The sequence below is a fragment of the Babylonia areolata genome, chromosome 9 (genome assembly GCF_041734735.1).
Source record: "Babylonia areolata isolate BAREFJ2019XMU chromosome 9, ASM4173473v1, whole genome shotgun sequence".
Classification (NCBI taxonomy): Eukaryota; Metazoa; Mollusca; class Gastropoda; order Neogastropoda; family Buccinidae; genus Babylonia; species Babylonia areolata.
Genome location: NC_134884.1, coordinates 27,481,749 through 27,503,542, shown reverse-complemented (window position 1 = coordinate 27,503,542; position 21,794 = coordinate 27,481,749). Strand labels below are relative to the sequence as shown.

At 46.3% G+C, this 21,794-nt stretch overlaps 1 protein-coding gene across 5 annotated transcripts in view; it reads right to left on the bottom strand.

Moving 5' to 3' along the window:
* Positions 1-4,269: 4,269 nt before the first annotated feature.
* LOC143286177 (uncharacterized) overlaps positions 4,270-21,794 on the bottom strand; it is a 180,234-nt gene continuing 162,709 nt past the window's right edge. For all 5 annotated transcript variants that reach the window (XM_076593795.1, XM_076593796.1, XM_076593797.1 and 2 more), the window contains 4 exons: positions 21,238-21,339; positions 9,610-9,785; positions 8,863-9,117; positions 4,270-6,322 (listed from right to left, as the gene is read on the bottom strand). In XM_076593795.1, coding sequence (XP_076449910.1) covers positions 5,332-6,322; positions 8,863-9,117; positions 9,610-9,785; positions 21,238-21,339 — 1,524 coding nt within the window. In that variant the 3' untranslated portion in view covers positions 4,270-5,331. The remainder of the gene's footprint in view (positions 6,323-8,862; positions 9,118-9,609; positions 9,786-21,237; positions 21,340-21,794) is intronic.

Sequence of the window (21,794 nt, the reverse complement as noted above, 5' to 3'; positions counted from 1 at the left end):
TTTAGGACTGGGGCAAATACACAGAATGTTTCCCACTTTTAAATCAGCAGGGAAGAGGAGGGAGGAGGGGGCAGTGGATGGTACTAAAGCGAAATTAACAAGTCTGGGTATCTTAGGATAAATATATATATTTTTTTTTTGCACAACAGACACATTCAAAAGCATGTTAAAATATTTGTGGAAAATAATTTCAGTTTTGTACACCATATTGCTCAGTCTGGTAGTGCGGGCCTGAATATGTGAGAATTTCCCTGTTGGAACGTTTCACATTTTCTGTTCACATGACATCAAAAACGACTGAAGTTTTGTACTCTTTTGTGTTGTTACTCTGGTCTGACTAGAGGCCTATGTGTCTTGATAAAACACACATTACATACATCTGACCTTTTGTTTCTACTATTTTCTACCTCACCTGAATTATTCAAAAATATCTGTTGGATTTTATTCCGGAAAGGTGTGTGTAAAGAAGTAAAAGACAAAGCTTGGCTCAAACCCTTTTGCTTAAATTTTCAAAGATATATTTCTTTCATGCACACGCACGCGTGCACACACACACACACATCCCCTAGATCTGCAATGAACACACGCCCGAACACACTGACCAAAATAATGACAGAAAACTGCTCTTTTGCCAACAGTCAGATCAGTGTCCACTCTGCATGGTTCTTCCACACACAACTGAAGTAAATCACATGGCTATCATCAATGGCCAGAACTGAATACAACTGTACACTGTAGGTAGCAAATGAGTGTCTGTACATACCATTCAAATATACACTGGTCATGCACTTTGATTTGTCAACATAGTCCTCAGAATAATGAGTACATTTTCAAGTCAGCCCTATTAATAATCTGTACATCACTCACACACACAGCCCATGACCTCAAATCCCAGGTGAAATACTATGTACAAAAATTAATGTCCAACTAAAAGAACTTCTCAGCTGAGTAATGAAAAAAAAAAAAAAAAAAAAGAACTTTGAACCATCAACATTGTCCTTTGTCATGACAATTTTCCCTTTCCAGGGGAAAAAAAACTACAAAACAAAGACATGAAAACACCAACTCTTCATTGAAAACATGTTAATATTTCCTTAACTGTCGCAACAAACCTCTTGTCCAAATCTGCCAAGAGATGTGGACACACCAACTTAGAAACACAAGAAACATTTTACTGACTATCAACTTGTTGCACTCAAGGCCATGCTTCATGAAAACAACAAAATAAAATTAAACATGATGGCGTTTTTTTTTTACCTCACTATTAGTGAAACAAACAGCTTTGTCTTTTAAAGCTGGCTTACAAATATCACACTGGATTATCAATTTATCTTACTGGGATAATAAACATTATTCTTATTCTAATGTCTGGTTCAGGGACCATTTAAAACTTTTGTTCAATTTCTTTTCTTTTTTTTGTTGTTGGTAAGTCTGATCTGCCCTTTCTGTCTGACCTGTTGTCAACTGCACATCATAATGTTAGTTGGACATTTTTTAAACAGCTCTCCCCATAAACTGTAAGCTGACAGTGTAGGTGACACTAACAGTCTGTATCCAGTTAACTACCAATGCTGCAGTGAATAAAACCATGTACACTGCTAAAGGATGTACACATGCTGCTGCTAAGATAAAAAAAACATCAGAAAAACAAACAGACAAAAAAAAACCCCAAACAAACTTAATTTCTTCACATGCTTCAAGCAGTGAGCATTACTTCAAGACTTCAAAGAAATGAGATGGATAAAAAAAACAACAAAAAAAAAAACACCCCAACAATTGACAGATAAAAACTAGCACCGTAAGCACACATCATCACAAAATGAACCGGCTAACTAGAAAACACATTCACCACACACACACAGGCACGCACACACAGAGAAAGGTGGCATGACAATGACTAAGGGGCCTGATCAGGCCCACAGCAGGGCTGTGTTATGGAGCCGTGTCGATACTGAGGTAGCATAATGAGTAGGAAACTGAAACACATTGCAACACGCTGGCTCTGAGTGACCATGCCACACTGTTTGCTCATGGCAGGGAAATACTTGATCACCCCCTCCCCCTCCCCAACCTTGATATTTACACCAGTGATAACATCATGAAAGCGAAATGGGAAGAAGGGGGATGGAACACATTTGTAGCATTCACACCCCCCCTGTCCCCCTCCTGACCCACAACCCACAAGATGTTATATGTATCTCACAAACCATTAGTCATGAAATTGTCATCATCACCCATCAACTTTGGTGATCAGAAACACTGCCTTCATCAGTTCATGATAAAGAAAAAGAACAGAAAGAAAAGAAAAGAAAACAACAAAAAACAAACAAAAAACACTGCCCACTCCTTATGTACACCACTGGTTGATGCAAATTCTTCAAGGACTGAACTGGTTTCATGCAAACTCTTTCTCTCAATGTTTTTTTTGGAAAAAAACAATTTGTTTAAAAGCTTTCCGCAAGGTGTTGAGGATGCAACAGAATGAAAACAGATGACACAAACATTCCAATCAACAGAAGAGCAATGATGATAAAATTTACAATTTGTCTTGGAAAACAACGGGAGTTATCTTTATAAGCTGATTATTCATGTGAGCGCTGAAATTTCTTTTCACAAATTAAAAACCATTATTTGGTTAATTCTCATCCCCATTAGTTCAGTACAAAAACCAAATAAAGGAAATAAAAGAAAAAACAGCAACAACAGCAACAAAACTCAGGCTTAAACTGTGCTTATTATTCAGACATAACAGTAAGACATAAACCTCACAGAAAACTAAATCTGCAACTTTTTTTCTTTTTATGCTGCTGACGCTTCACTAAAAGGTTGGTGATGCGCATCCAACAAATACATCTGTAGGTGGCAACATAAATCACCAAATCTAAAGTAAACACTAAAGTGAGAAGAGTGGGAAGCACCCAATGTCCATTAAAACAAGCCTTTCTCCTAAAAAAAAAAAAAAAAGAAAAAGAAAAAAAGGACAACAGTCTGCCTAAAACAAAACAAAAACACACACACAAACTGGACAGACTGAAGACCAGTTCTGAATACATGCAACAATTTCTCCACAAGGAAATTTAACGACCTCAAATTTTTGGCTGAAAGAAACCCCAGCCCTCTTCTCTCCACCTCACATGCATGGTCAGTCCCATCATCTGTCTTTCTGTGTGCACACAAACATGGGCACACACACACACACACAAAAACAATAAATATCACTGGGTGAATGTCCCCACCATTTTTCAGTCCAGTCCATGCAGCACACCTCTGCTATCCAGAAAAAAAACCCCAAAACAAAAACAAACAAAAAAACCCCCCACAAAAAACCCAACGCTGTATGGTTCAAAGTTTTGACGCTGACCACAGTGATGATAAATACCGTTTAAAGCATGTCCAGATGAAACTGCATGAAACATTCCATCCACAGATAAAGTCCATTCCATGAACACACATCCACCCGCTGGTAATATCAGTCCTTGTTGCTCTTTCACGCTTTCTTTCTTTCTCCCCCCCCCCCACCCCCCATTTTTTTCTCTTGCATACTTGTTGCATATTCAATGTGAGCTCTACACTCATTTACATGCAAGCCCACATTTTTTTCCTGCCAGTTCAGTTTTTGACACACAACCGACAGACCTGGACGAATCTGGTGAAGAAGAAGAAGAAGAAGACAAAGACAGTCCAATTGTTCCAATTTCTATTGCATGTGGTGCAGTTTCTAATCTCAGAATGTATCAGCATTGCCATCTTAAGACAAGCTGTGAGTTCCCAGCAGTGCTACAGATTAAAACCTATAGCTGCAACACAGGACATCGTTCAGATGAGAGAGAAATGCACAGGCAAAGGGCGTCATCTGGCATAAGAGTCAGTAAGAGCCTGAATACTCTGGTGGATTTCCAGGTCTTTCTCCCTTTCTAATGCTACAAAATTTAAACACAAATACTGTTTTATTCATTTATAAATACCACTAAAAGCATGTTTACAATCTCCATTGCCCACCTGTTCAAATAAGCTTCTGATATAAAAAAAATAGCATGGTTAATCACCACAGCTGCATTTCTTTTTCAGTGTAAATGCCTGAATCTTAAAATATTCTGAGCATCAGATATTTTAGTATTTAACCACCACTCCCCAATAAGTCCCCCCAACCCCAAATAACAACAATAAAGAGGAGTTTGAATAATACTCCCTGTTTGGTGATATATACTTTTACCATATCTTATCATGCCGATGCAAAGCAGGCCTGCTGGTTTGATCTGTTTAGTCAAATTTTGTGACTAACTCGGTAATAAGACGCCCAGTCATGTCAGCATTGCTCTAGCCAATCATATGCTGTTCATGGCTACAGGCAATAACTGCTTGCTTCTGGTCAGGCTCTTGATACAAGTTTTTAGCTCTGCCTTGTCTTATGTTGGTTTTTTTGTTTTTGTGGGCTTCTAAGCGTGCTCATTTGGCCTGTTTCTTACTGGAGGTAGCTCCTCACTGAATTGTCATTTTCTTTGTTTCTCACTCACTGTTAGTCTCTCTTTCCTTTCTCTTGGGTCTAGCACTCTTGGGTAGTAAACTCGTGTGAATTAAAACAGAAAAAAAAAGTGAAATACAAGAATGTGTCCTTTCTTGCAAGTGTCCCTTGTGCAGCAACATTTTCAGTCACGTGCACCACACATCTGAAGCTCTCCCACATTGTATTTCCATGCTCTGGTGACTTCATCTTTCACACACACACACGCACATTAACGTGAGCACACACGCATTCACACACACACACAACACACTCAAACGGTCGCACAGGCCTTATTTCCAAAAAAGTGAAACGAAAAATCAACATGCATCCATACACAAGAGGACTTAAGCGCACACACCTACACAACAAAACTTGACACACACACACACACACACACGCTGAGCTGGTCAGGCTTCACAGTGGTGACGGTAGTGGTGGTGAAGGGGGTGTGTGCTATAGGACTTGCACATATGCACATGCAAACACACACCCACACTAACACCAACACCCAAACCAACACACACACACACCCCTCCACACACACACACATACACTGGGCTGGTCAGGCTTCACAGTGGTGACGGTAGTGGTGGTGAAGGCGGTGGTGCACAAGACGACTTGTGCGCGTGCACACGCATACACACACCAACACTAACACCCGAACTAGTACCCCCCTCCCAACCCCCACACACATGCACTGAGCTGGTCAGGCTTCACAGTGATGATGGTAGTGGTGGTGAAGACGGTGTGCACAAGAGGACTTGTGCACATGCACACGCATACACAAACACCTGAACCAACACACCCACACACAAACACTGAGCTGGTCAGGCCTCGTAGTAGTGGTGGTAGTGGTGGTGGTGATGGTGCTCATGGATGTGGTGGTGGTGGTGGCGCTGCACGATCACTCCCCCCCCTCGCTCCCCGGCCCCCCCCTCCAGGTCCCAGGCGTGCTGCCGCTCAATCCAGGCGGCCACCTGCTGCATGGCCAGGTCGTGGTCCTTCTCCCGGTGCCGGTGCCGCCTGTGGTAGTGCGGCGACACGCTGGTGGGCACGTGCCCCGGCAGACTGACCGGCCGGAACCGGCTGTGCTTGTGAGGCGACCCCTCCACCCCCCCTCCTCCGCCACTGCCACCACCAACCGCCCCTGTGGTCGTGCAATCGGGGCCAGGGATCTTCGTAGGGGCCTCTGCCCCCTCGGGGGCTGAAGCACCCAGCACCACCGTCGTCTTGCCGGCTCTGGGGGCATTGTCCTGAGGGTCGAACGAGCGGGAGCGGAGGTGGTTGTGCTGGAGGAGGTGGTGGTGGTGGTGGTGGGGGTGGGGAAACCCACCTCCCCCTCCTCCAGCCCCGCCACGGGGTGAGGAGGAGCTCTCAAGCAGCAGCATCCTGTCCGACTCGCGCTTCACGTTGTCGCACTTGACGTCGTGGGAGCGTGAGCGGTGGTACCCTGCCCCACCCTGGTCCACGTTCTGCATCTTGGCGGGGGCGGGGGTGGTAGTTGTGGCGTTGTTCAGTTTGCTGCTGTCCACGCCAGCCAGGTCCAGGTAGTAGTTGCGGCGGTCCTGGCTCTCCCCGCACACCCCACGACTCCTGTCCTCTGCCAGGGCCAGAGCTGTGGCTGTGGTGGTGGTGGTGGTGGTGGTGACTGTGGGAGACAGCATCCCCCCCACTCCCCCAACAGCCGCCCCTGCCATCACTGTGGCACCACCTCCGGCGCTTTTGGACTGCCCCCCTCCACTGCGACCTTTGTGGCGCCGCTTGTGGTGGTGACCTGGCTTCTCCCCGCCTGGCCCGTGACAGTCGCTATGGTGACGTCTGCAACACACACACACAAATCATGCATGTGGTTGTAGGTTTGTAGTGGACGGCTGGCACTTGATTGTATTGTGTTGTGTTACATTTTTGTCACAATAGATTTTTCTCTTTGAAATTCAGGCTGCTTCCCCTAGGGACAGTGCATCACTACAGCACAGTGTAACCCATTAGTCTTGAATTAAAACATCAAGTGGCTCTTCTCACCAAAGTCAGTGCATAAAATGCGAATAAAGCAAACCTGCATGTGTGTGTGTGTGTATCTGTGTGTGTGTAGTGTATGTGCGTGTTTATGTGTGTGTGTGTGTGCGTGCATGCATGCGCACGTGTGCAAGTGAGCTACAGACACAAGATGTTATCCTATGTTGTTTTTTTAACGTTTGTGCTCCAAACAAGTCTCCCTTCACTGAAGACATTAACAGCTATTTTCCCCCTAACTTTCACATAACCTGTCCTCTGTTTGCCTGAACCTCTATCCAGAGCCATCATCTTAATGTTCACCTGGCCTCTCTGAAGCTGTTTGACAAGGCTCATCTGTCCCTTGTACCCCTTAATCTTCTGCCGAGTTACTAACCCTGATTTTGCTGTTTGCCATACACAACAGCAGCCAGCCTTTGAAAACTGGCATTTTATGGGGAAAACTATCTCTGTGACATGCTTGTTCTCTTTCTGCCGTGATCAGGATGAAGACTTCAAAGGCACGGCAGGGAAGTGGGGGGAGGAGAGTAAGAACACCTGGTGGGTTTATCTGGATTTCCTTCTTTTTGCAGGCTTAAATGATATGTGGCCCGGCCATTGCACTAAAGAGTAGGATGCATCGGAACACAGAGTACAGTGAATAAATCTGAAGTATAACTGACACACTCTGAACATCCTCTCTCATCATTCTTCCTGTGAGAGTTCTGACATCTAACCAACAAATCCACAACATCCTCTGTTCCCACTCGCCTTGTGACAGTTCTGACACCTCATCCACACAACACCCTTGTCTTCTTGTGACAGTCGAAGCCTCTGTCCCCTCTCTTCTTGAGACAGTTGACGCCTCTCCCTCCCCCCCTCTTCTTGTGACAGTTGATGCCTCTCTCACCCCCCTCTCTTCTTGTGACAGTTGAGAACTCACACCTTACTCTTCTTGTCATAGTTCTGACACCTCATCCACACAACATGCTCTCTCTTCTTGTCACAGATCTGACACCTCTCCTGCAAACATCCTCTCCCCCTGTCTTCTTGTGACAGTTCTGACACCTAACCCACACACCCACCACATCCTTTTCCTCTTGTGACAGTTCTGACACCTAACCCACACACCCACAACACCCTCTTTCCTCTTGTGACAGCTCTGACACCTAACCCACACAGCATTCTACTCACTCTTCTTGAGACAGTTATGACAACTAACCCACCACACACACACACCTACCACCCTCTCTTCTTATACTTTACGTGACAGCTCTGACACCTGACCCACACAACATCCTCTCTCCTCCCTCTTCCTGTGACACTTGACACCTCTTCCTCCCTCTTCTTCCTCTGACAGTTCTGACTTCTCTTCCTTACTCTCTGACACCTCTTCCTGCGACACTTCTGACACAGTTTCCTTTCTCTTTAACACCTCTTTCTCTGACAGTTCTGACACCTCTTCCTCACTTTTCTTGTGATAATTCTTACACCTCTTCCTCACTCTGCCTGTGACAGTTCTGACACCTCTTCCTCACTCTTCCTGTGACAGTTCTGACACCTCTTCCTCACTCTTCCTGTGACAGTTCTGACATCTCTTCCTCACTCTTCCCGTGACAGCTCTGACACCTCTTCTTCACTCTTCCTGTGACAGCTCTGACACCTCTTCCTCACTCTTCTTGCCACAGTTCTGACACCTCTTCCTCACTCTTCCTGTGACAGATCTGACACCTCTTCCTCACTCTCCTGTGACAGATCTGACACATCTTCCTCACTCTTCCTGTGACAGTTCTGACACCTCTTCATCACTCTTCCTGTGACAGCTCTGACACCTTTTCCTCACTCTTCCTGTGACAGCTCTGACACCTCTTCCTGTGACAGCTCTGACACCTCTTCTTCACTCTTCCTGTGACAGTTCTAACACCTCTTCCTCACTCTTCTTGCCACAGTTCTGACACCTCATCCTCACTCTTCCTGTGACAGTTCTGACACCTCTTCCTCACTCTTCCTGTGACAGTTCTGACACCTCTTCCTCACTCTTCCTGTGACAGCTCTGACACCTTTTCCTCACTCTTCCTGTGACAGCTCTGACACCTCTTCCTCACTCTTCCTGTGACAGCTCTGACACCTCTTCCTGTGACAGCTCTGACACCTCTTCTTCACTCTTCCTGTGACAGTTCTAACACCTCTTCCTCACTCTTCTTGCCACAGTTCTGACACCTCTTCCTCACTCTTCCTGTGACAGATCTGACACCTCTTCCTCACTCTTCCTGTGACAGATCTGACACAACATCCTCACTCTTCCCATGGCAGTTCTAACACCACCTCCTCACACTTTCTGTGACAGCTCTGACACCTCAACTCACCTGAGCTGCTTGACGTGGTTCCTCTCCATGTTCTCCTGCACCAGCTCCACCAGCTGCTGCTGGTCCTCCAGTGACAGGTGTTTCCGGCCCAACCCTGACCCTGATGCCTCAGCCTGACCTTGACCTTGACCCGCCGCCTCCTGGGTCTGGTTGTTGACCTTGACGGTGGCCCGCGTCAGGTTGTTGAGCTTGGAGAAGGGTTTGGGAGCCTTGGGCGACGACTCCTTGCACGTTTTGGCTTTGCCACTGCTGCCCCTGGATGGACATCAGGACAAGAAACGCGGCTGGTGTGAATGTTTAACATCTTGATGTACATATGTGATCGATCACCATAATGAAACGAATAGGACTGTGATTCGGTTTTATCGAGTATTTTCTTTGTCTTTCTCCTTCGCTTTCATTACAGCAGCGAAATGTTGTTGTGATCTGCATAATGTTAGAGAGTAAACAACAAGCCAGAGTCTTTCTTGGCAGCTGAAAAATAGCAAAACAACAACAACAACACACTACTGATTTTCAAATATTCAGAAGCCACAACTGCTGTGGAATGCAATATATCCCGTTCAGGAAGGAGAAAATCCACAAAGTCCCATCCTGCCTAAAACTGTTGTGCTGATGTTGATGATGATAATAATGATGATGTTTTAACAAGAGATAATAACTTTCAATGCAAGGCACAAAAAAAAAAAAAAAAAAAAAAAAAAAGAAGAAGAAGAAAAAAAAAAAGTGAGTCCCATCCTGTCTCACCCGTTTTCTTTTCGTTTGCCTCGAGCACCCAGAGGTTTCCCAGCCGAGATGGCGTGGATCTGGGTTCGGTCCTGCCCCACCGTCAGCCTCAGCTTGAGGGTTTTCGCTCCGTTAGGGGGCAGTCGGATTGAGGAGCCCACTGCATCGTACAGAGCCTTCAACAGACTGGCCAAGTCCTGCAACACAGCGAGAACCAAAGACCGTTCAATGAAAAGCATCAATATTATCATCATTATTATTCTTATATCATAATGACAAAGATAGCAACACTATTATATATTGTATGATTATCATATATATATATATATATATATATATAATTATCATGGTGATGATAAATGCTAAAAATGTAATTTTTAGTGTGTGTGTGTGGTCTTGGATGATGCTGATAAGCGCTAATGATACTGTTAAACATGACTGATATGGTAATAAACAACAACAACGCCATCAACGATGATGCTGATGAGAATGTTGATGACTGCCTGACAAAAAACATATTTGTTGCCTTTTCAGAATAAACAGTGGCAGCAACATTAGCACCACAGCAACTGTCACAGCAACCACAGATACACACACACTCACATGAAAGATACACTCCTCCCTCCCTCCCTCCCTCTCCTCCTTCAAGGTTCTTCAATCAAACCCAACACATCAACAAACTGCTTCAGAACATTCCACACTAACAGGAAAAATACATCTGCCTTATCAAACAGCTGCCACAGGGCTGACGGACATGGCACCAACCAACCAACCCTACCGTGTCCACACAAATTTATTTTGGGGAAGACTGGAGGGGGTGGGGGGTGGGGGGTGGGGGGCTGAAGGAGTGAAAGAGAAAGAGAGTGACAGATGAACACACAGAAACTAAGAAAGAAACAGAGAACACAATGGGGGAAGTGGGGGTAAGGGGGGCTGAGGGAGTGAAAGAGAAAGAGAGTGACAGATGAACACACAGAAACTAAGAGAGAAACACAGAACACCAAGTGATGGGGGAAGGGGGGGGGGGGGAAAGGAGAGGTGGGTGGGTTGGGGGGGGCTGAGGGAGTGAAAAAGAAAGAGAGTGACAGATGAACACACAGAAACTAAGAGAGAAACACAGAACACCAAGTGATGGGGGAAGTGGGGGGAAAGGGGGGGGGGGGTCTGAGGGAGAGAAAGAGAAAGAGAGTGACAGATGAACACACAGAAACTAAGAGAGAAACACAGAACACCAAGTGATGGGGGAAGTGGGGGGAAAGGGGGGGGGGGTCTGAGGGAGTGAAAGAGAAAGAGAGTGACAGATGAACACACAGAAACTAAGAGAGAAACACAGAACACCAAGTGATGGGGGAAGTGGGGGGAAAGGGGGGGGGGGGTCTGAGGGAGAGAAAGAGAAAGAGAGTGACAGATGAACACACAGAAACTAAGAGAGAAACACAGAACACCAAGTGATGGGGGAAGGGGGGGGAAGGGGGAGGGGGGGGGAGGGGGGGGGGGGGGCTGAGGGAGTGAAAGAGAGAGAGGGACAGATGAACAAACCATGAGAGAAACAGAGAACACGATGGGGGAAGTGGGGGTAAGGGGGGCTGAGGGAGTGAAAGAGAGAGAGGGACTGATGAACGCACAGAGACTAAGAGAGGAAACAGAGAATGGCGGGAAGGAAGGAAGTAACGAAGGAAGGGCAGCGTGATGGAGGAAGGAAGGAAGGAAGGAAGGAGGGAAGGGCAGTGGCCGGGTGCAGCATGGCTGACAGATAGACACCCATTACTGCTCTCCACACCCACCACCACACCACGGCTCCACTGCCCACCCATTACTGCTCTCCACACCCACCACCACACCATGGCTCCACTGCCCCAGGCACCATGTGGCAGCCACCTCTAGCCTGCCCGGCTTGAAGACAGCAGAGTGCCAGACCGGCAGCTAGTAGTGCGGCTACATGGGGCCGTTGGGAAGGTAATGGCCCTGCAATGACAAACTGCAAATGGCCTGACAGCCACCAGATTCCAAGACTGATTGCCAGAGTGGTCCCTGGCTCTGGTGCCTGCTGTGATGCTAAATGGGCAGCCTTTATGCCCCGCTCTGCTTTCACATGCTTTCCCTCTCTGCACTCTCTCTTTGACCACTGACTGCCACGTGGGGAACACTTACTGCAAGCCAGGAAGACTTACTGCAAACGGATGCATACATTCACTCTTCTATAGCATGAACATTTTTCTGTATGTCTGTTATTGTCACCTATATGATCCACCCCAATGACTATATTCAGACCGAAGGAAGTAGGTAGCAGGACAGGCAGGATGGTACAGTCCTTGTTGGCTTTACATTTGACTCAAGTCAGCACTGTCCATGACTGGGAAGAAGAACTTGTTCATATTGTCACACTACCATGTCCTAAGTACAGGAGGGGGTATGGGGGGTGGGGGGGAATAATATTTTTTCTTAGTGAACATTATCCATGATTAATTTTCCAACATCCTCTAATTTTTCGTTCAACACTGTTCGATTGTATCAGCGTATATTCAACTAAGTTGCAGCATTTATTCGATCTTCCATATAATAACCACACTTTTTCTTCACCCCTAAGATACTTCACAACAAAAGCAGATATCACATGCTGAACGACTTCCACAGTTTTTGACTTTGAAACAAAATGGCAGAAAAAAGTTGCAATTTGTGTTTCCAACTGGAATGTTAAAAGTTCATTCTAGTTAATCCAGTACCCTGCTTATAATTCTTGTATGCAATAAACATGTCATTGGTGTAGTTGAAGTCGTTTTGTGTGTAGAGTCAAACATTTTCTTTTTGATTTCTTTTAACTGTGGGAAAGAAATGGAGTGGCATGCTGTCTAAAAACAGCAATACTACAAAATGTGATTTCCACTAATCCAGCAGTGAAGCAGAGACAAGTGATCTTGCAGAGGACTTAACAAAAGGAAGTGTTCATGATCCGGAAATACAGTTCAATCCTGAAGACTAACACTAATATTACTGGAATGTGTGGAACAAACTTTTCTTTCTATTTTCAATCCAAATCTGGTGTTGACAGACAGGGTATTTCCAGAGAAAATGAATTTGATAGTTTTTTTCCTTTTTTTTTTTTTTTTTGCTGCCCAATCATCTGCACCGTCTATGTGGCATTACTCCCACGCCGCTCATTCCGATTCCCCAATACACAGTCACACCTGACTTTGTCTGTCAGAAATTGATATAGTTTACCACAGACAGACATGCAGACAGACAGAAAGACACACACAGAGGCAACCACAACAGTGATAATCACATACACTCACTCTGTTTAAATATGTCAGCCACAATATTTTCCCCACAACAACGGTAGCAGTCATGCAATTCGTGTATTACATAATCATGACGACCTTTCATCTCGTCGTGTCTTTATCAACCAAAGCATTGTATAGTCTTATTCCTGTTTCAGCCTAATATTTCATTGTGTCCTCATGTATTCTGTTACCAAGTCCTTGTCCCAAAAACAACTTCAATCACGTCCCTGGTATAAGTCTTCAAGAAACAAAAATTCATGTATCCTTTAAGGAAAAATGTGAACAGAAACATTTACACAGGTAACTAAAAAGAAATCTATATTTCCTTTTATCTCATCCCTTCATGAAGACACACAAGCATTCACTTCAACTTTCTTTAAAGAAAAAAGTTAAGGTTTTCCTATCAAGCATGGTAAATGGGGGAAAAAACCAACAAACAAACAAACAAACAAAAAATGTTTACCTCTGATTTCTTCCAAGAAAAATACACATTTACCACATTTTTCTTCTTCTTTCATCAAGAAAGCACTACAAATACACACTTCACCATCCTCGTTCAAAGTCAACACATCCACCACAGCCATCTATCTACTCCAGTCTCTTGCCATCATTAACCTGCTTTTCAAGACTGACCACTCACTTCTACTGACCCCACCCACCCCCCACCTACACCCCCTCGCTCCTCACAAGCCCTGACCCTTACCCCACCCCTCTCTCCTCACTGATACCTGTTTATCCAGACTGACTGAAGCAACGAACTGTGCAGCTGACCACAAGCAGCATTCACCCTGGTCAGTCAGTCAGTCAGTGAGTGGTAGGAATGTGCAAAAGTCACGTCCCTGGTCAGTCCTCAACAGCAAACACACACTGCCTCCCCCCCCCCCCCACTTTACGCCGTCCCTCCATTCCTCTCTGGTCAGTCCTCAACACCCTGCCTCCCCCCACCCCGTCCCTCCCTCCCTCCATCTCCACTCCCTCCCACATCCATTACTGGCACCGACATGTACAGGAGTAGAGGAGGTGAGAGCATCCTTCTCGATCCAACGTGTCAGCTTCTGGGAGTGAACGGCATTTGCAGCTGCTGTTTGTTGCTGCTGCTGCTGCTTCTGCTTGCTGTTGCAGTGTGTCCTGATCTCCGCTGGCCATTTCAAATCTCTTACCTGCATCTTCCCACCACCCCCTATTCCGTCCATGCCCAGGGCAAGATTATGGTCGACAGCGACTGCCAAGAGAGAAGTGCTACGATGTCAGAAGAGACACCTCGGCTGCCAGAAAGCCAATCGTTACAATGCCAGGAAGAAGGTTGTAGTTTCAAGTTATATCTTTATACTGCTGTCAGCATACTGCAGTATAAAAAAAAAAGGTTAGAAAGTTCAGAAGCCCTTAACTTTAAAAACGAAATTGCGGGTGTCTTTATTGATACTCCTTAAAGAGATCAAAGCGGTGGTAATAACTATCACTCATGCGCATCCATCAAACGTTTGAATGCGTGTGGGATAAAGAATTCTGTTCGTTATTATCAATTTTGTCTCTGTGTATGAAGGGGAGAGTAGGGCTGGAGGATCCTGTAAAAGTGATGAGGGTTTTGTAACTACAATGGTGAAAATAATTTCATTTATTAAAGTTTTGAGAGTTCTGAAGAGTTTTTCTGTACTCTTTATCCTTTGATATCAGCATTCAATCAACTTAGAGGCCAGTTTACAGTGAAAAAAACCCAAAACTATCCAACAAGGTAATTAACTTGAAACGCATAACGTTACTTATTTTTCCCCAATGAAAGGAAATGACAAAGCGCTAACACATCGTTTTATGCTTACTTCAAAATCCCCTTTGAAACCCCTTTGATATTCTGATTGTTCTTGAACGAAAAAAACAAAACAAAAAACAAAACAAAAAACAAACAAAAACACACACACACACACACATACACAAATTACAAAGCCATTTTTGACGCTGCAGGGACACCATAGGGGAAACGGAGTTAAGAGCTTGCAGACCTTGTCCGTCCGTCCAACAGACATTCACTGGTCAGTTCAGCCAGACAACACGTCCTATCTTCTTCCATCCTTTCTCTTCAGCCTGGGGTGGGGGGGGGGGGGGCGGGGGGGGGGCAGAGCCAAACTGCTGTTGGGGGGGGGGGGGGGAGGGGGGAAAGGAAAGGGGGGGAGAGAGACAGGGAGGATGGGGTTGGGGTTGGGGTTCCGTTTCTGATAACCGCTGCCAGGTAAGGATCAAACGATCCCGTTAGGCCCTAACAACCAGGACAGGTGAACGCGCACGAGAGAGAAAGAGAGAGAGAGAGAGAGAGAGAGAGAGAGAGACAGACAGACAGACAGACAGACAGACAGAGAGAGAGTGTGTGTGTGTGTGGCTGGGGGTGGGGGGGCTTTTGGGACGATGGATCTGGGGGTGGTGATTGAAGGACGGAGACAAGAGCGGTATGCAAGTTGTGGATAAAATGCTGATGGACTGGGCTGAGAGAGAGGAGGCTGAACGTGGTGGGGGATGGGAGGAGAGTCGGAAGGTGAGCTGGGGCGTGGGCCGGGGGTTGCAGTGGGGTGGGGTGGGATGACAACGGGACGAAGGTGGTGGAAGGCAACGGAAAGAACGAGAAAGGATGAACAGATCGAGGGGAGTAGTGACAGTTTGGGGATGTGGGTGTGGGGTGGGGGTGGGGGTTCTGAGGAGAAAGAGGAAGGGGGAGTGGAGCACTGAGAGAGAGAGAGAGACAGACAGACAGAGAGGGGGAGACAGAGACAGAGAGAGACAGAGAGACAGAGAGAGAGGGGGGGAGACAGAGACAGAGAGAGAGAGAGAGAGAGAGAGAGAGAGAGCACTGAGAGAGAGAGAGGGGGAGAGAGAGAGAGAGAGTGAACTCAGAACTGGTTTAATATACATCGGCCTTAGGCCACAACAGAGGGAGGGAGGGAGAGAGAGAGAGAGAGAGAGAGAGAGAGAGAGAGAGAGAGAGAGAAACAAACAGAGAGTGACAGAGAGACAGAGTCAGACGTGAACCAGCAAGCTGTTAACAGAAGCGCGCAGTTTAGTTCTGCCGCGTCTAAACTTGGCGGTGTGATCTGAGTCGGATCTGTCTCTGCCCATCCTCTCTTCAGACCCTTTCACATTCCAGCCAGTTAATTTAATTTTACTGCTGATCTCTGTCAACTCTTGTTATCTGCACGCAGGAGGAACTGTTGCTTGTTTTCTGGCACAGAGAGAGAGAGAGAGAGAGAGAGAGAGAGAGAGAGAGAGAGAGAGAGAGAGAGAGAGAACACAAACAAACAAAACGCTGTGTTTTGACGTTTGTTGATTACTTTATCCACTGATAATATGTCGACTCTCGTATCTGATGCTCAGATCGGTTTTTTTTTATTTTTAATTTTTTTTTTAAAGTCTGTTTTCCCAACACTGGTGTTCTTTGTTGATTACTTTATCCACCGTAAGAAAAAACCAGCACACACAGAGCAATGAAGCGAAAAAAGAACTATAATTTTAAAAGAGAGGAAGAGGAGGAGGAGGAGGAGGAGGAGGAGGAGAAGAAGAAGAAGAAGAAGAAGAAGAAGAAGAAATAATTTACATTAGAGAGGATTTTCTTCAGATAATATGCCAGGGGCAACCTTTCAGTCGGACAGTGTGTGGGGGTTCTTTTTCGTGCGCTGAGTGCATGCTGCTGCACACGGGGGGGGCCTCGGTTAATTAATCATCTCATCCGAATGACTAGCGGTCCAGACCATCACTCAAGTTCTAGTCAAGCAGGTAAAGGGAGAGAAAATTCTGGTGACTCTGGGATTCTCATTCTTCTTCGTTCGTGGGCTGCAACTCCGTCCCACGTTCACTCGTATACATGTACAAGAGTGGGTTTTTACGTGTATATCACTCGTTTTTACCCTGCCACTGTGGGATTTGATCCAGCACCCTAAATAGATTATCTCGGCTTCACAGGCGGGGGGCGTTACCACTACTGAAGACTCTCTTTCTCTTTCCATTACACAACCAACTGAGCATCGACTTGCTGATGATGACTCTGTCGTGGTTGATGCATGCTGGGTGTTTTCGTGTCTCCATAACCCACCAAACACTAACATGGATTACAGAATCTTTAACGTGCGTATTTCATCTTCGGCGTGCATATACACACACAAAGGGGGTTCAGGCGCGAGCAGGTCTGGACATATATTTACCTGCGAGATCGGAAAAAAACCCCTCCACCCTTTACCCATCAGGCGCCGTTACCGAGATTCGAACACCGGACCCTCAGATTGAAAGTGCAACGCTTTAACCACTCGGCTATTGCGCCCGTCGATATTTGTACGAATAGTACAGAAGCTGGGTTCGTTGTACGTGCGTGCGTGCGTGCGCGCGTGCGTGTGTGTGTGTGTGTGTGTGTGTGCGTGCGCGTGTGCCCCCGCTACAGAGCGTCCCCATCCCCCGGTGGGTGGGTGAGTGAGTGATGGCGAGGCCTTGGCCCTTCCAACCTCCCCCCCGGGCAGCCACAAACATGGAGATCGTCTGTCAGGGAATTGGCCATTAGCAGGCGGCGAGGCCGCCATCAAGGGGCGATAAGCTATCCGCCCGCCACAACCCGCCTGCCACCGCCACCTGGCGGTACGACGGCTGAAAAACTCAGCAGACAAGGGTATAGTAGTGGGGTGGGGTGTGTGTGTGGGGTGGTGGTGGTAGTAAAGTAAGTAAAGAAAAAAGAAAAAGAAAAAGAAAAAAGAAAGCCAGACGGTGGCGACGTCACGAGATACCGGCATGTCGTTATTGTGTGTGTGTGTGTGTGTGTGTGTGTGTGCCAAAAAGAAAATCTCTGTACCAAAGTATAGACAATAAAGTTTGTGTATTGTGTATTGTAGTGTGTGTGTGTGTGTGTGTGTGTGTGTGTGTGAACTGGCCAGACAACGAAAGACTGAAGGAAGGGGGGCGAGGGGGTTGGGGGGGGGGGGGGGCGGGGGAACGGAGTGACAGAGAGGCCTACATACTTAAATACATGCAGACAGGAGAGAGAGAGATAGATAGATAGACAGAGAGAGAGAGAGACAGAGAGAGACAGAGACAGAGAGAGGGGAGGGGGGCGTAACAACTGAACGAGCAAGCCTTACGATGTTACAGAAGATCACAAGATGTCCAGAACACACACACACACACACACACACTGCAGAATACTGCGGAAGGGGGTAAAAATAAGCAGCTCCCCTACATGATAGCTGATGCCAGTCACAGCAGACGGTGTTATGACACTGTCTGACACAATAACTAATCACCTGAAGTCACCACCACCCCTCTTCCCCACCTTCAGCCTCGGGTCTACCGCATCGTTTCTTCAAAATTACCCCCCCCAACCCCGCCCCCCCCATAATTCACGCTCCATCTCATCATCCCAAAACAAGCAGCTGAAAGTCCACATAAGAGGGATCCATGAACGTTCGGTTTGCCGACATGAGGCCACGCACCAGGGGAGATCCGGCACTGCTGCCGAGTCGTGTTTCGGTGGTGGTCCAAGTAAAGTGGCGCCTGTCCTGATCCATCACTCACAGAACATCACCAGCTAGCCAGCTATTCCTATAGCCAGCTGTTCCTCCGAGTGATGACAACGATCGCGAAGCCGCCGAGCTAGACTGAACGAGCGGCTCCACATCATAACCAACCCCGTGTCTCTCCAACGACAGTCTCAATCGCTCTGCCGACACCTTGAAGACTGAAGCTAAATTACCGTGAACACGAAATCGGAGGGCCGAGGTCAAAAAATAAAAACTGAAGTGACCATATATATTTTTTTCTTTTCTTCTTTTGTTGTTGTTGTTGTTGTGAAGATGACGATGATGTTGTTCTTTTGGTTGTGGGCAAGGTCAAGGACGCTGTTGCCACGGAGACCCAATCAGGTTTGAAGCTACGTGACACGGCTGCACTGCACGCTTCCTTTCATAGAGACGTATCCTGACGCCATCCAGGCCCGAGAGATACAGACACCACCTGACAACCCTTCTGCTGATGATGATAACTAGTCAGCCTCACTAAGACCATTCTTTTATATCAAAGCTCTGTCAAACCATATATATATATATATTTTTTTTTCTCTCCCTATTTGTTTATGGTTGTGCAATTCCAAGACGTTTTTTTTTCTTTTTTTTGTTTTTGTTTGCATTACCATCCACAAATAAACGCCGCTTTCTATCTCTGTACGTTCGCGACGCGAAATAACGAAATAAACCGATTCATGGTCTTAAATAATCATCAGACACACACACACACACCCCTCCTCAAATTCTACACCTTGACAAAACCAGATTATTCCAAAATAATTTTCTGTAAACCGTTTTTTTTTTTGTTTTTTTTTTTTTCCCTTCCATGTGCCGGTGGCTATCATGGCCTGCTTTCTCACTGTAACAACATCACGTAAGCTTCTCACCGCACTCTGTACGTCTGTAACCCGACTGGCCTTATCCCACCTTCGATACGAATTACAGCCGTTCTAATAATAGCAGAGATCTCCCAGTTTCCAAGTAAATCATTTTTAACGATGCTATAAAGGCCTCTCCTACCCCCCCCTCCCCACCCCCGACTGGTGTTTTTTCTCTCTCACCGGTCTAGTAAGTTGAATGCTGGCTGAAAGAGCTGGAACTGTAAAGATAGTATGCAAAAATAAGAATAAGAAACGCACGAACAGGGTGTAAAAAGGCAACAACTTTCTTGCTGAATGTTTATACATGTTAAGCTACCTGAACAAGAGTTCTTTTGTGAATAAATGAATGCAGAGAGAGAGAGAGAGAGAGAGAGAGAGAGAGACAGAGAGACAGAGAGAGAGGATTCTAGATAGTGAACTTTGGACGCCGTAGTTCCCTTACTGCTAAAATTGAATACTAGCTAGATAATGGATAATAATATAGGTAGATAGAAAAATAAAGATAGGCAGGTAGATCGACAATTAGAGATAGGCAGGTAGATAGACAAATAGAGATAGTATACAGACAAATAGAGATAAACAAATAGATATAGTAGATAGACAAACAGAGCTAGACAGAGATAGTAGACAGACAAATAGAGACAGTAGACATACAAATAGAGATAGACAGGTAGATAGACAAATAGAGATAGACAGGTAAGACAGATTGGTAGATAAGACAGGTAGACAAACAAAGAGACTGAGAGAGATGGAATGAGAGAACAGGTGCTAGACTGTGGGCTGTGATAAACCCCAGAACGTTTTGGTTTTCCCAAATGCCACAATTAGATACCTCTGGAAAACAGAAGTTCAATCCAGAACAAGACACGAGGGGATGGCAGGAAGAGAGAGGGGAAAAGGGGGACAGAGAAAGAGAGCAGGAGAGAGAGAGAGAGACAGAGACAGAGAGAGAGAGAGAGACAGAGACAGAGAGAGAAAGCGGGCAAACAGCTGAGGAAACAACAGCTAACAAAATGGTAAAGGTGACGATCCCCTCCCCCTCCCCCGCCCACCTCCCCATACGCACCTTCCACCTCCACCCCCCCCCCTCCCTTGCACACCCTACCCGGAAATGAATGGTTCCAGCAGGTTCAACGACCTGCCTCTGGCTCCTCCTATAGTCACAGACTGTCCTCTGGATGATACAGGGGGATGGAGGGTCAGGGGTGGCGTGGAGGGGGTCCTGGAGGGATGGGGTGGAGGTAAACAGAGAGAAGCGATGATGGTGGATGGATAAGGGGTGTGGTGTGGTGTGGTGTGGTGTGGAGGGTGTAGGGGTGGGGAAAGGGAGGCCCCGCCCCCCACCACCACCAAGCGTCATTGATACCACCACCACCACCACCACGGATAGGCGCGGCCCTGACTCATCTTTGACGGAAAGGGGAAGGGGAGCGGGTGGGCGAAGTTCGGGTGGAGACGGGGTGTAAGAAGTAGGGCTGGGTACTTCAAAACATACATACACACACACACACACACACACACACGCTCGACACACAGATTGATTTCAGAAATCTTTTTCGATCTCAGCTATTGTTTTCTGTGGACGTCTGTCCTTAAATACCATCAGGCACCACCAGTCTGATTGTGGTAACTATCCTGCAGAAGGTGAGTGGGTGGGGGGATGGGGGAGGGGGGGGGGGGGGCGAGTGCGTGAAAGCCCCTCTCGGAGACTTTCATCAGTGTGCAACAGATGACGCAGTCACCACCTCTCTCCGATTTGCATGGCCAGAGACTCGTGTCTGTCCTCCATTCAAGGGCAACAACTCAGGACTTCCTCCTCGGAAAACCACACACACACACAAACACACAGACGCTCACTTTCTTTACTCTCTCCCTCTCTCTCTCAGCAGCACACAAGACTAGACACAATTCAACAGAGACCGACAAACAGAACAGAAAGACAAGACAGACAGGTAACTAACTGACCTCTTTGGTGATGCGGCCATGTCCGTCAAAGTCGTAGAGCGTGAAGGACCACTCCTGCTTGGAGTTCTCCGTGCCCTCAAACTGAACCCCGCACTCGATTTCCTGCACACACATCATTTATCGTTATTATAATTATCATTATTGTTATTCATTATTATTTTGTTTAGATGTGTGTGTGTGTGTGTGTGTGTGTGTGTGTGGTACATGTAACTCTGCATGCCTGTCTTATATTAAACCTTGTTAACTCTCTCCATACGAACGGCGAAAGAGACGACGTTAACAGCGTTTCACCCCAATTACGTTAAGGTTTAATTGACATTAAATTGGCTCTTATTCGGATTCTGATTCACACACAATGAAGAATCAACAACACGGGTGTCCAACTTCATAACCCTTGACTGCCTTCAGCACGTAGAACTGACATCATAGTGACGACGTCACCGATGACATCATCAAAAGAAGGGAAACGTGAAAATTCATACACTTGATCTTGGGTGGTATATCTCCAGACCATTTTCTCAGTTTTTATTTTTTTTATTTATTTATTTATTTATTTT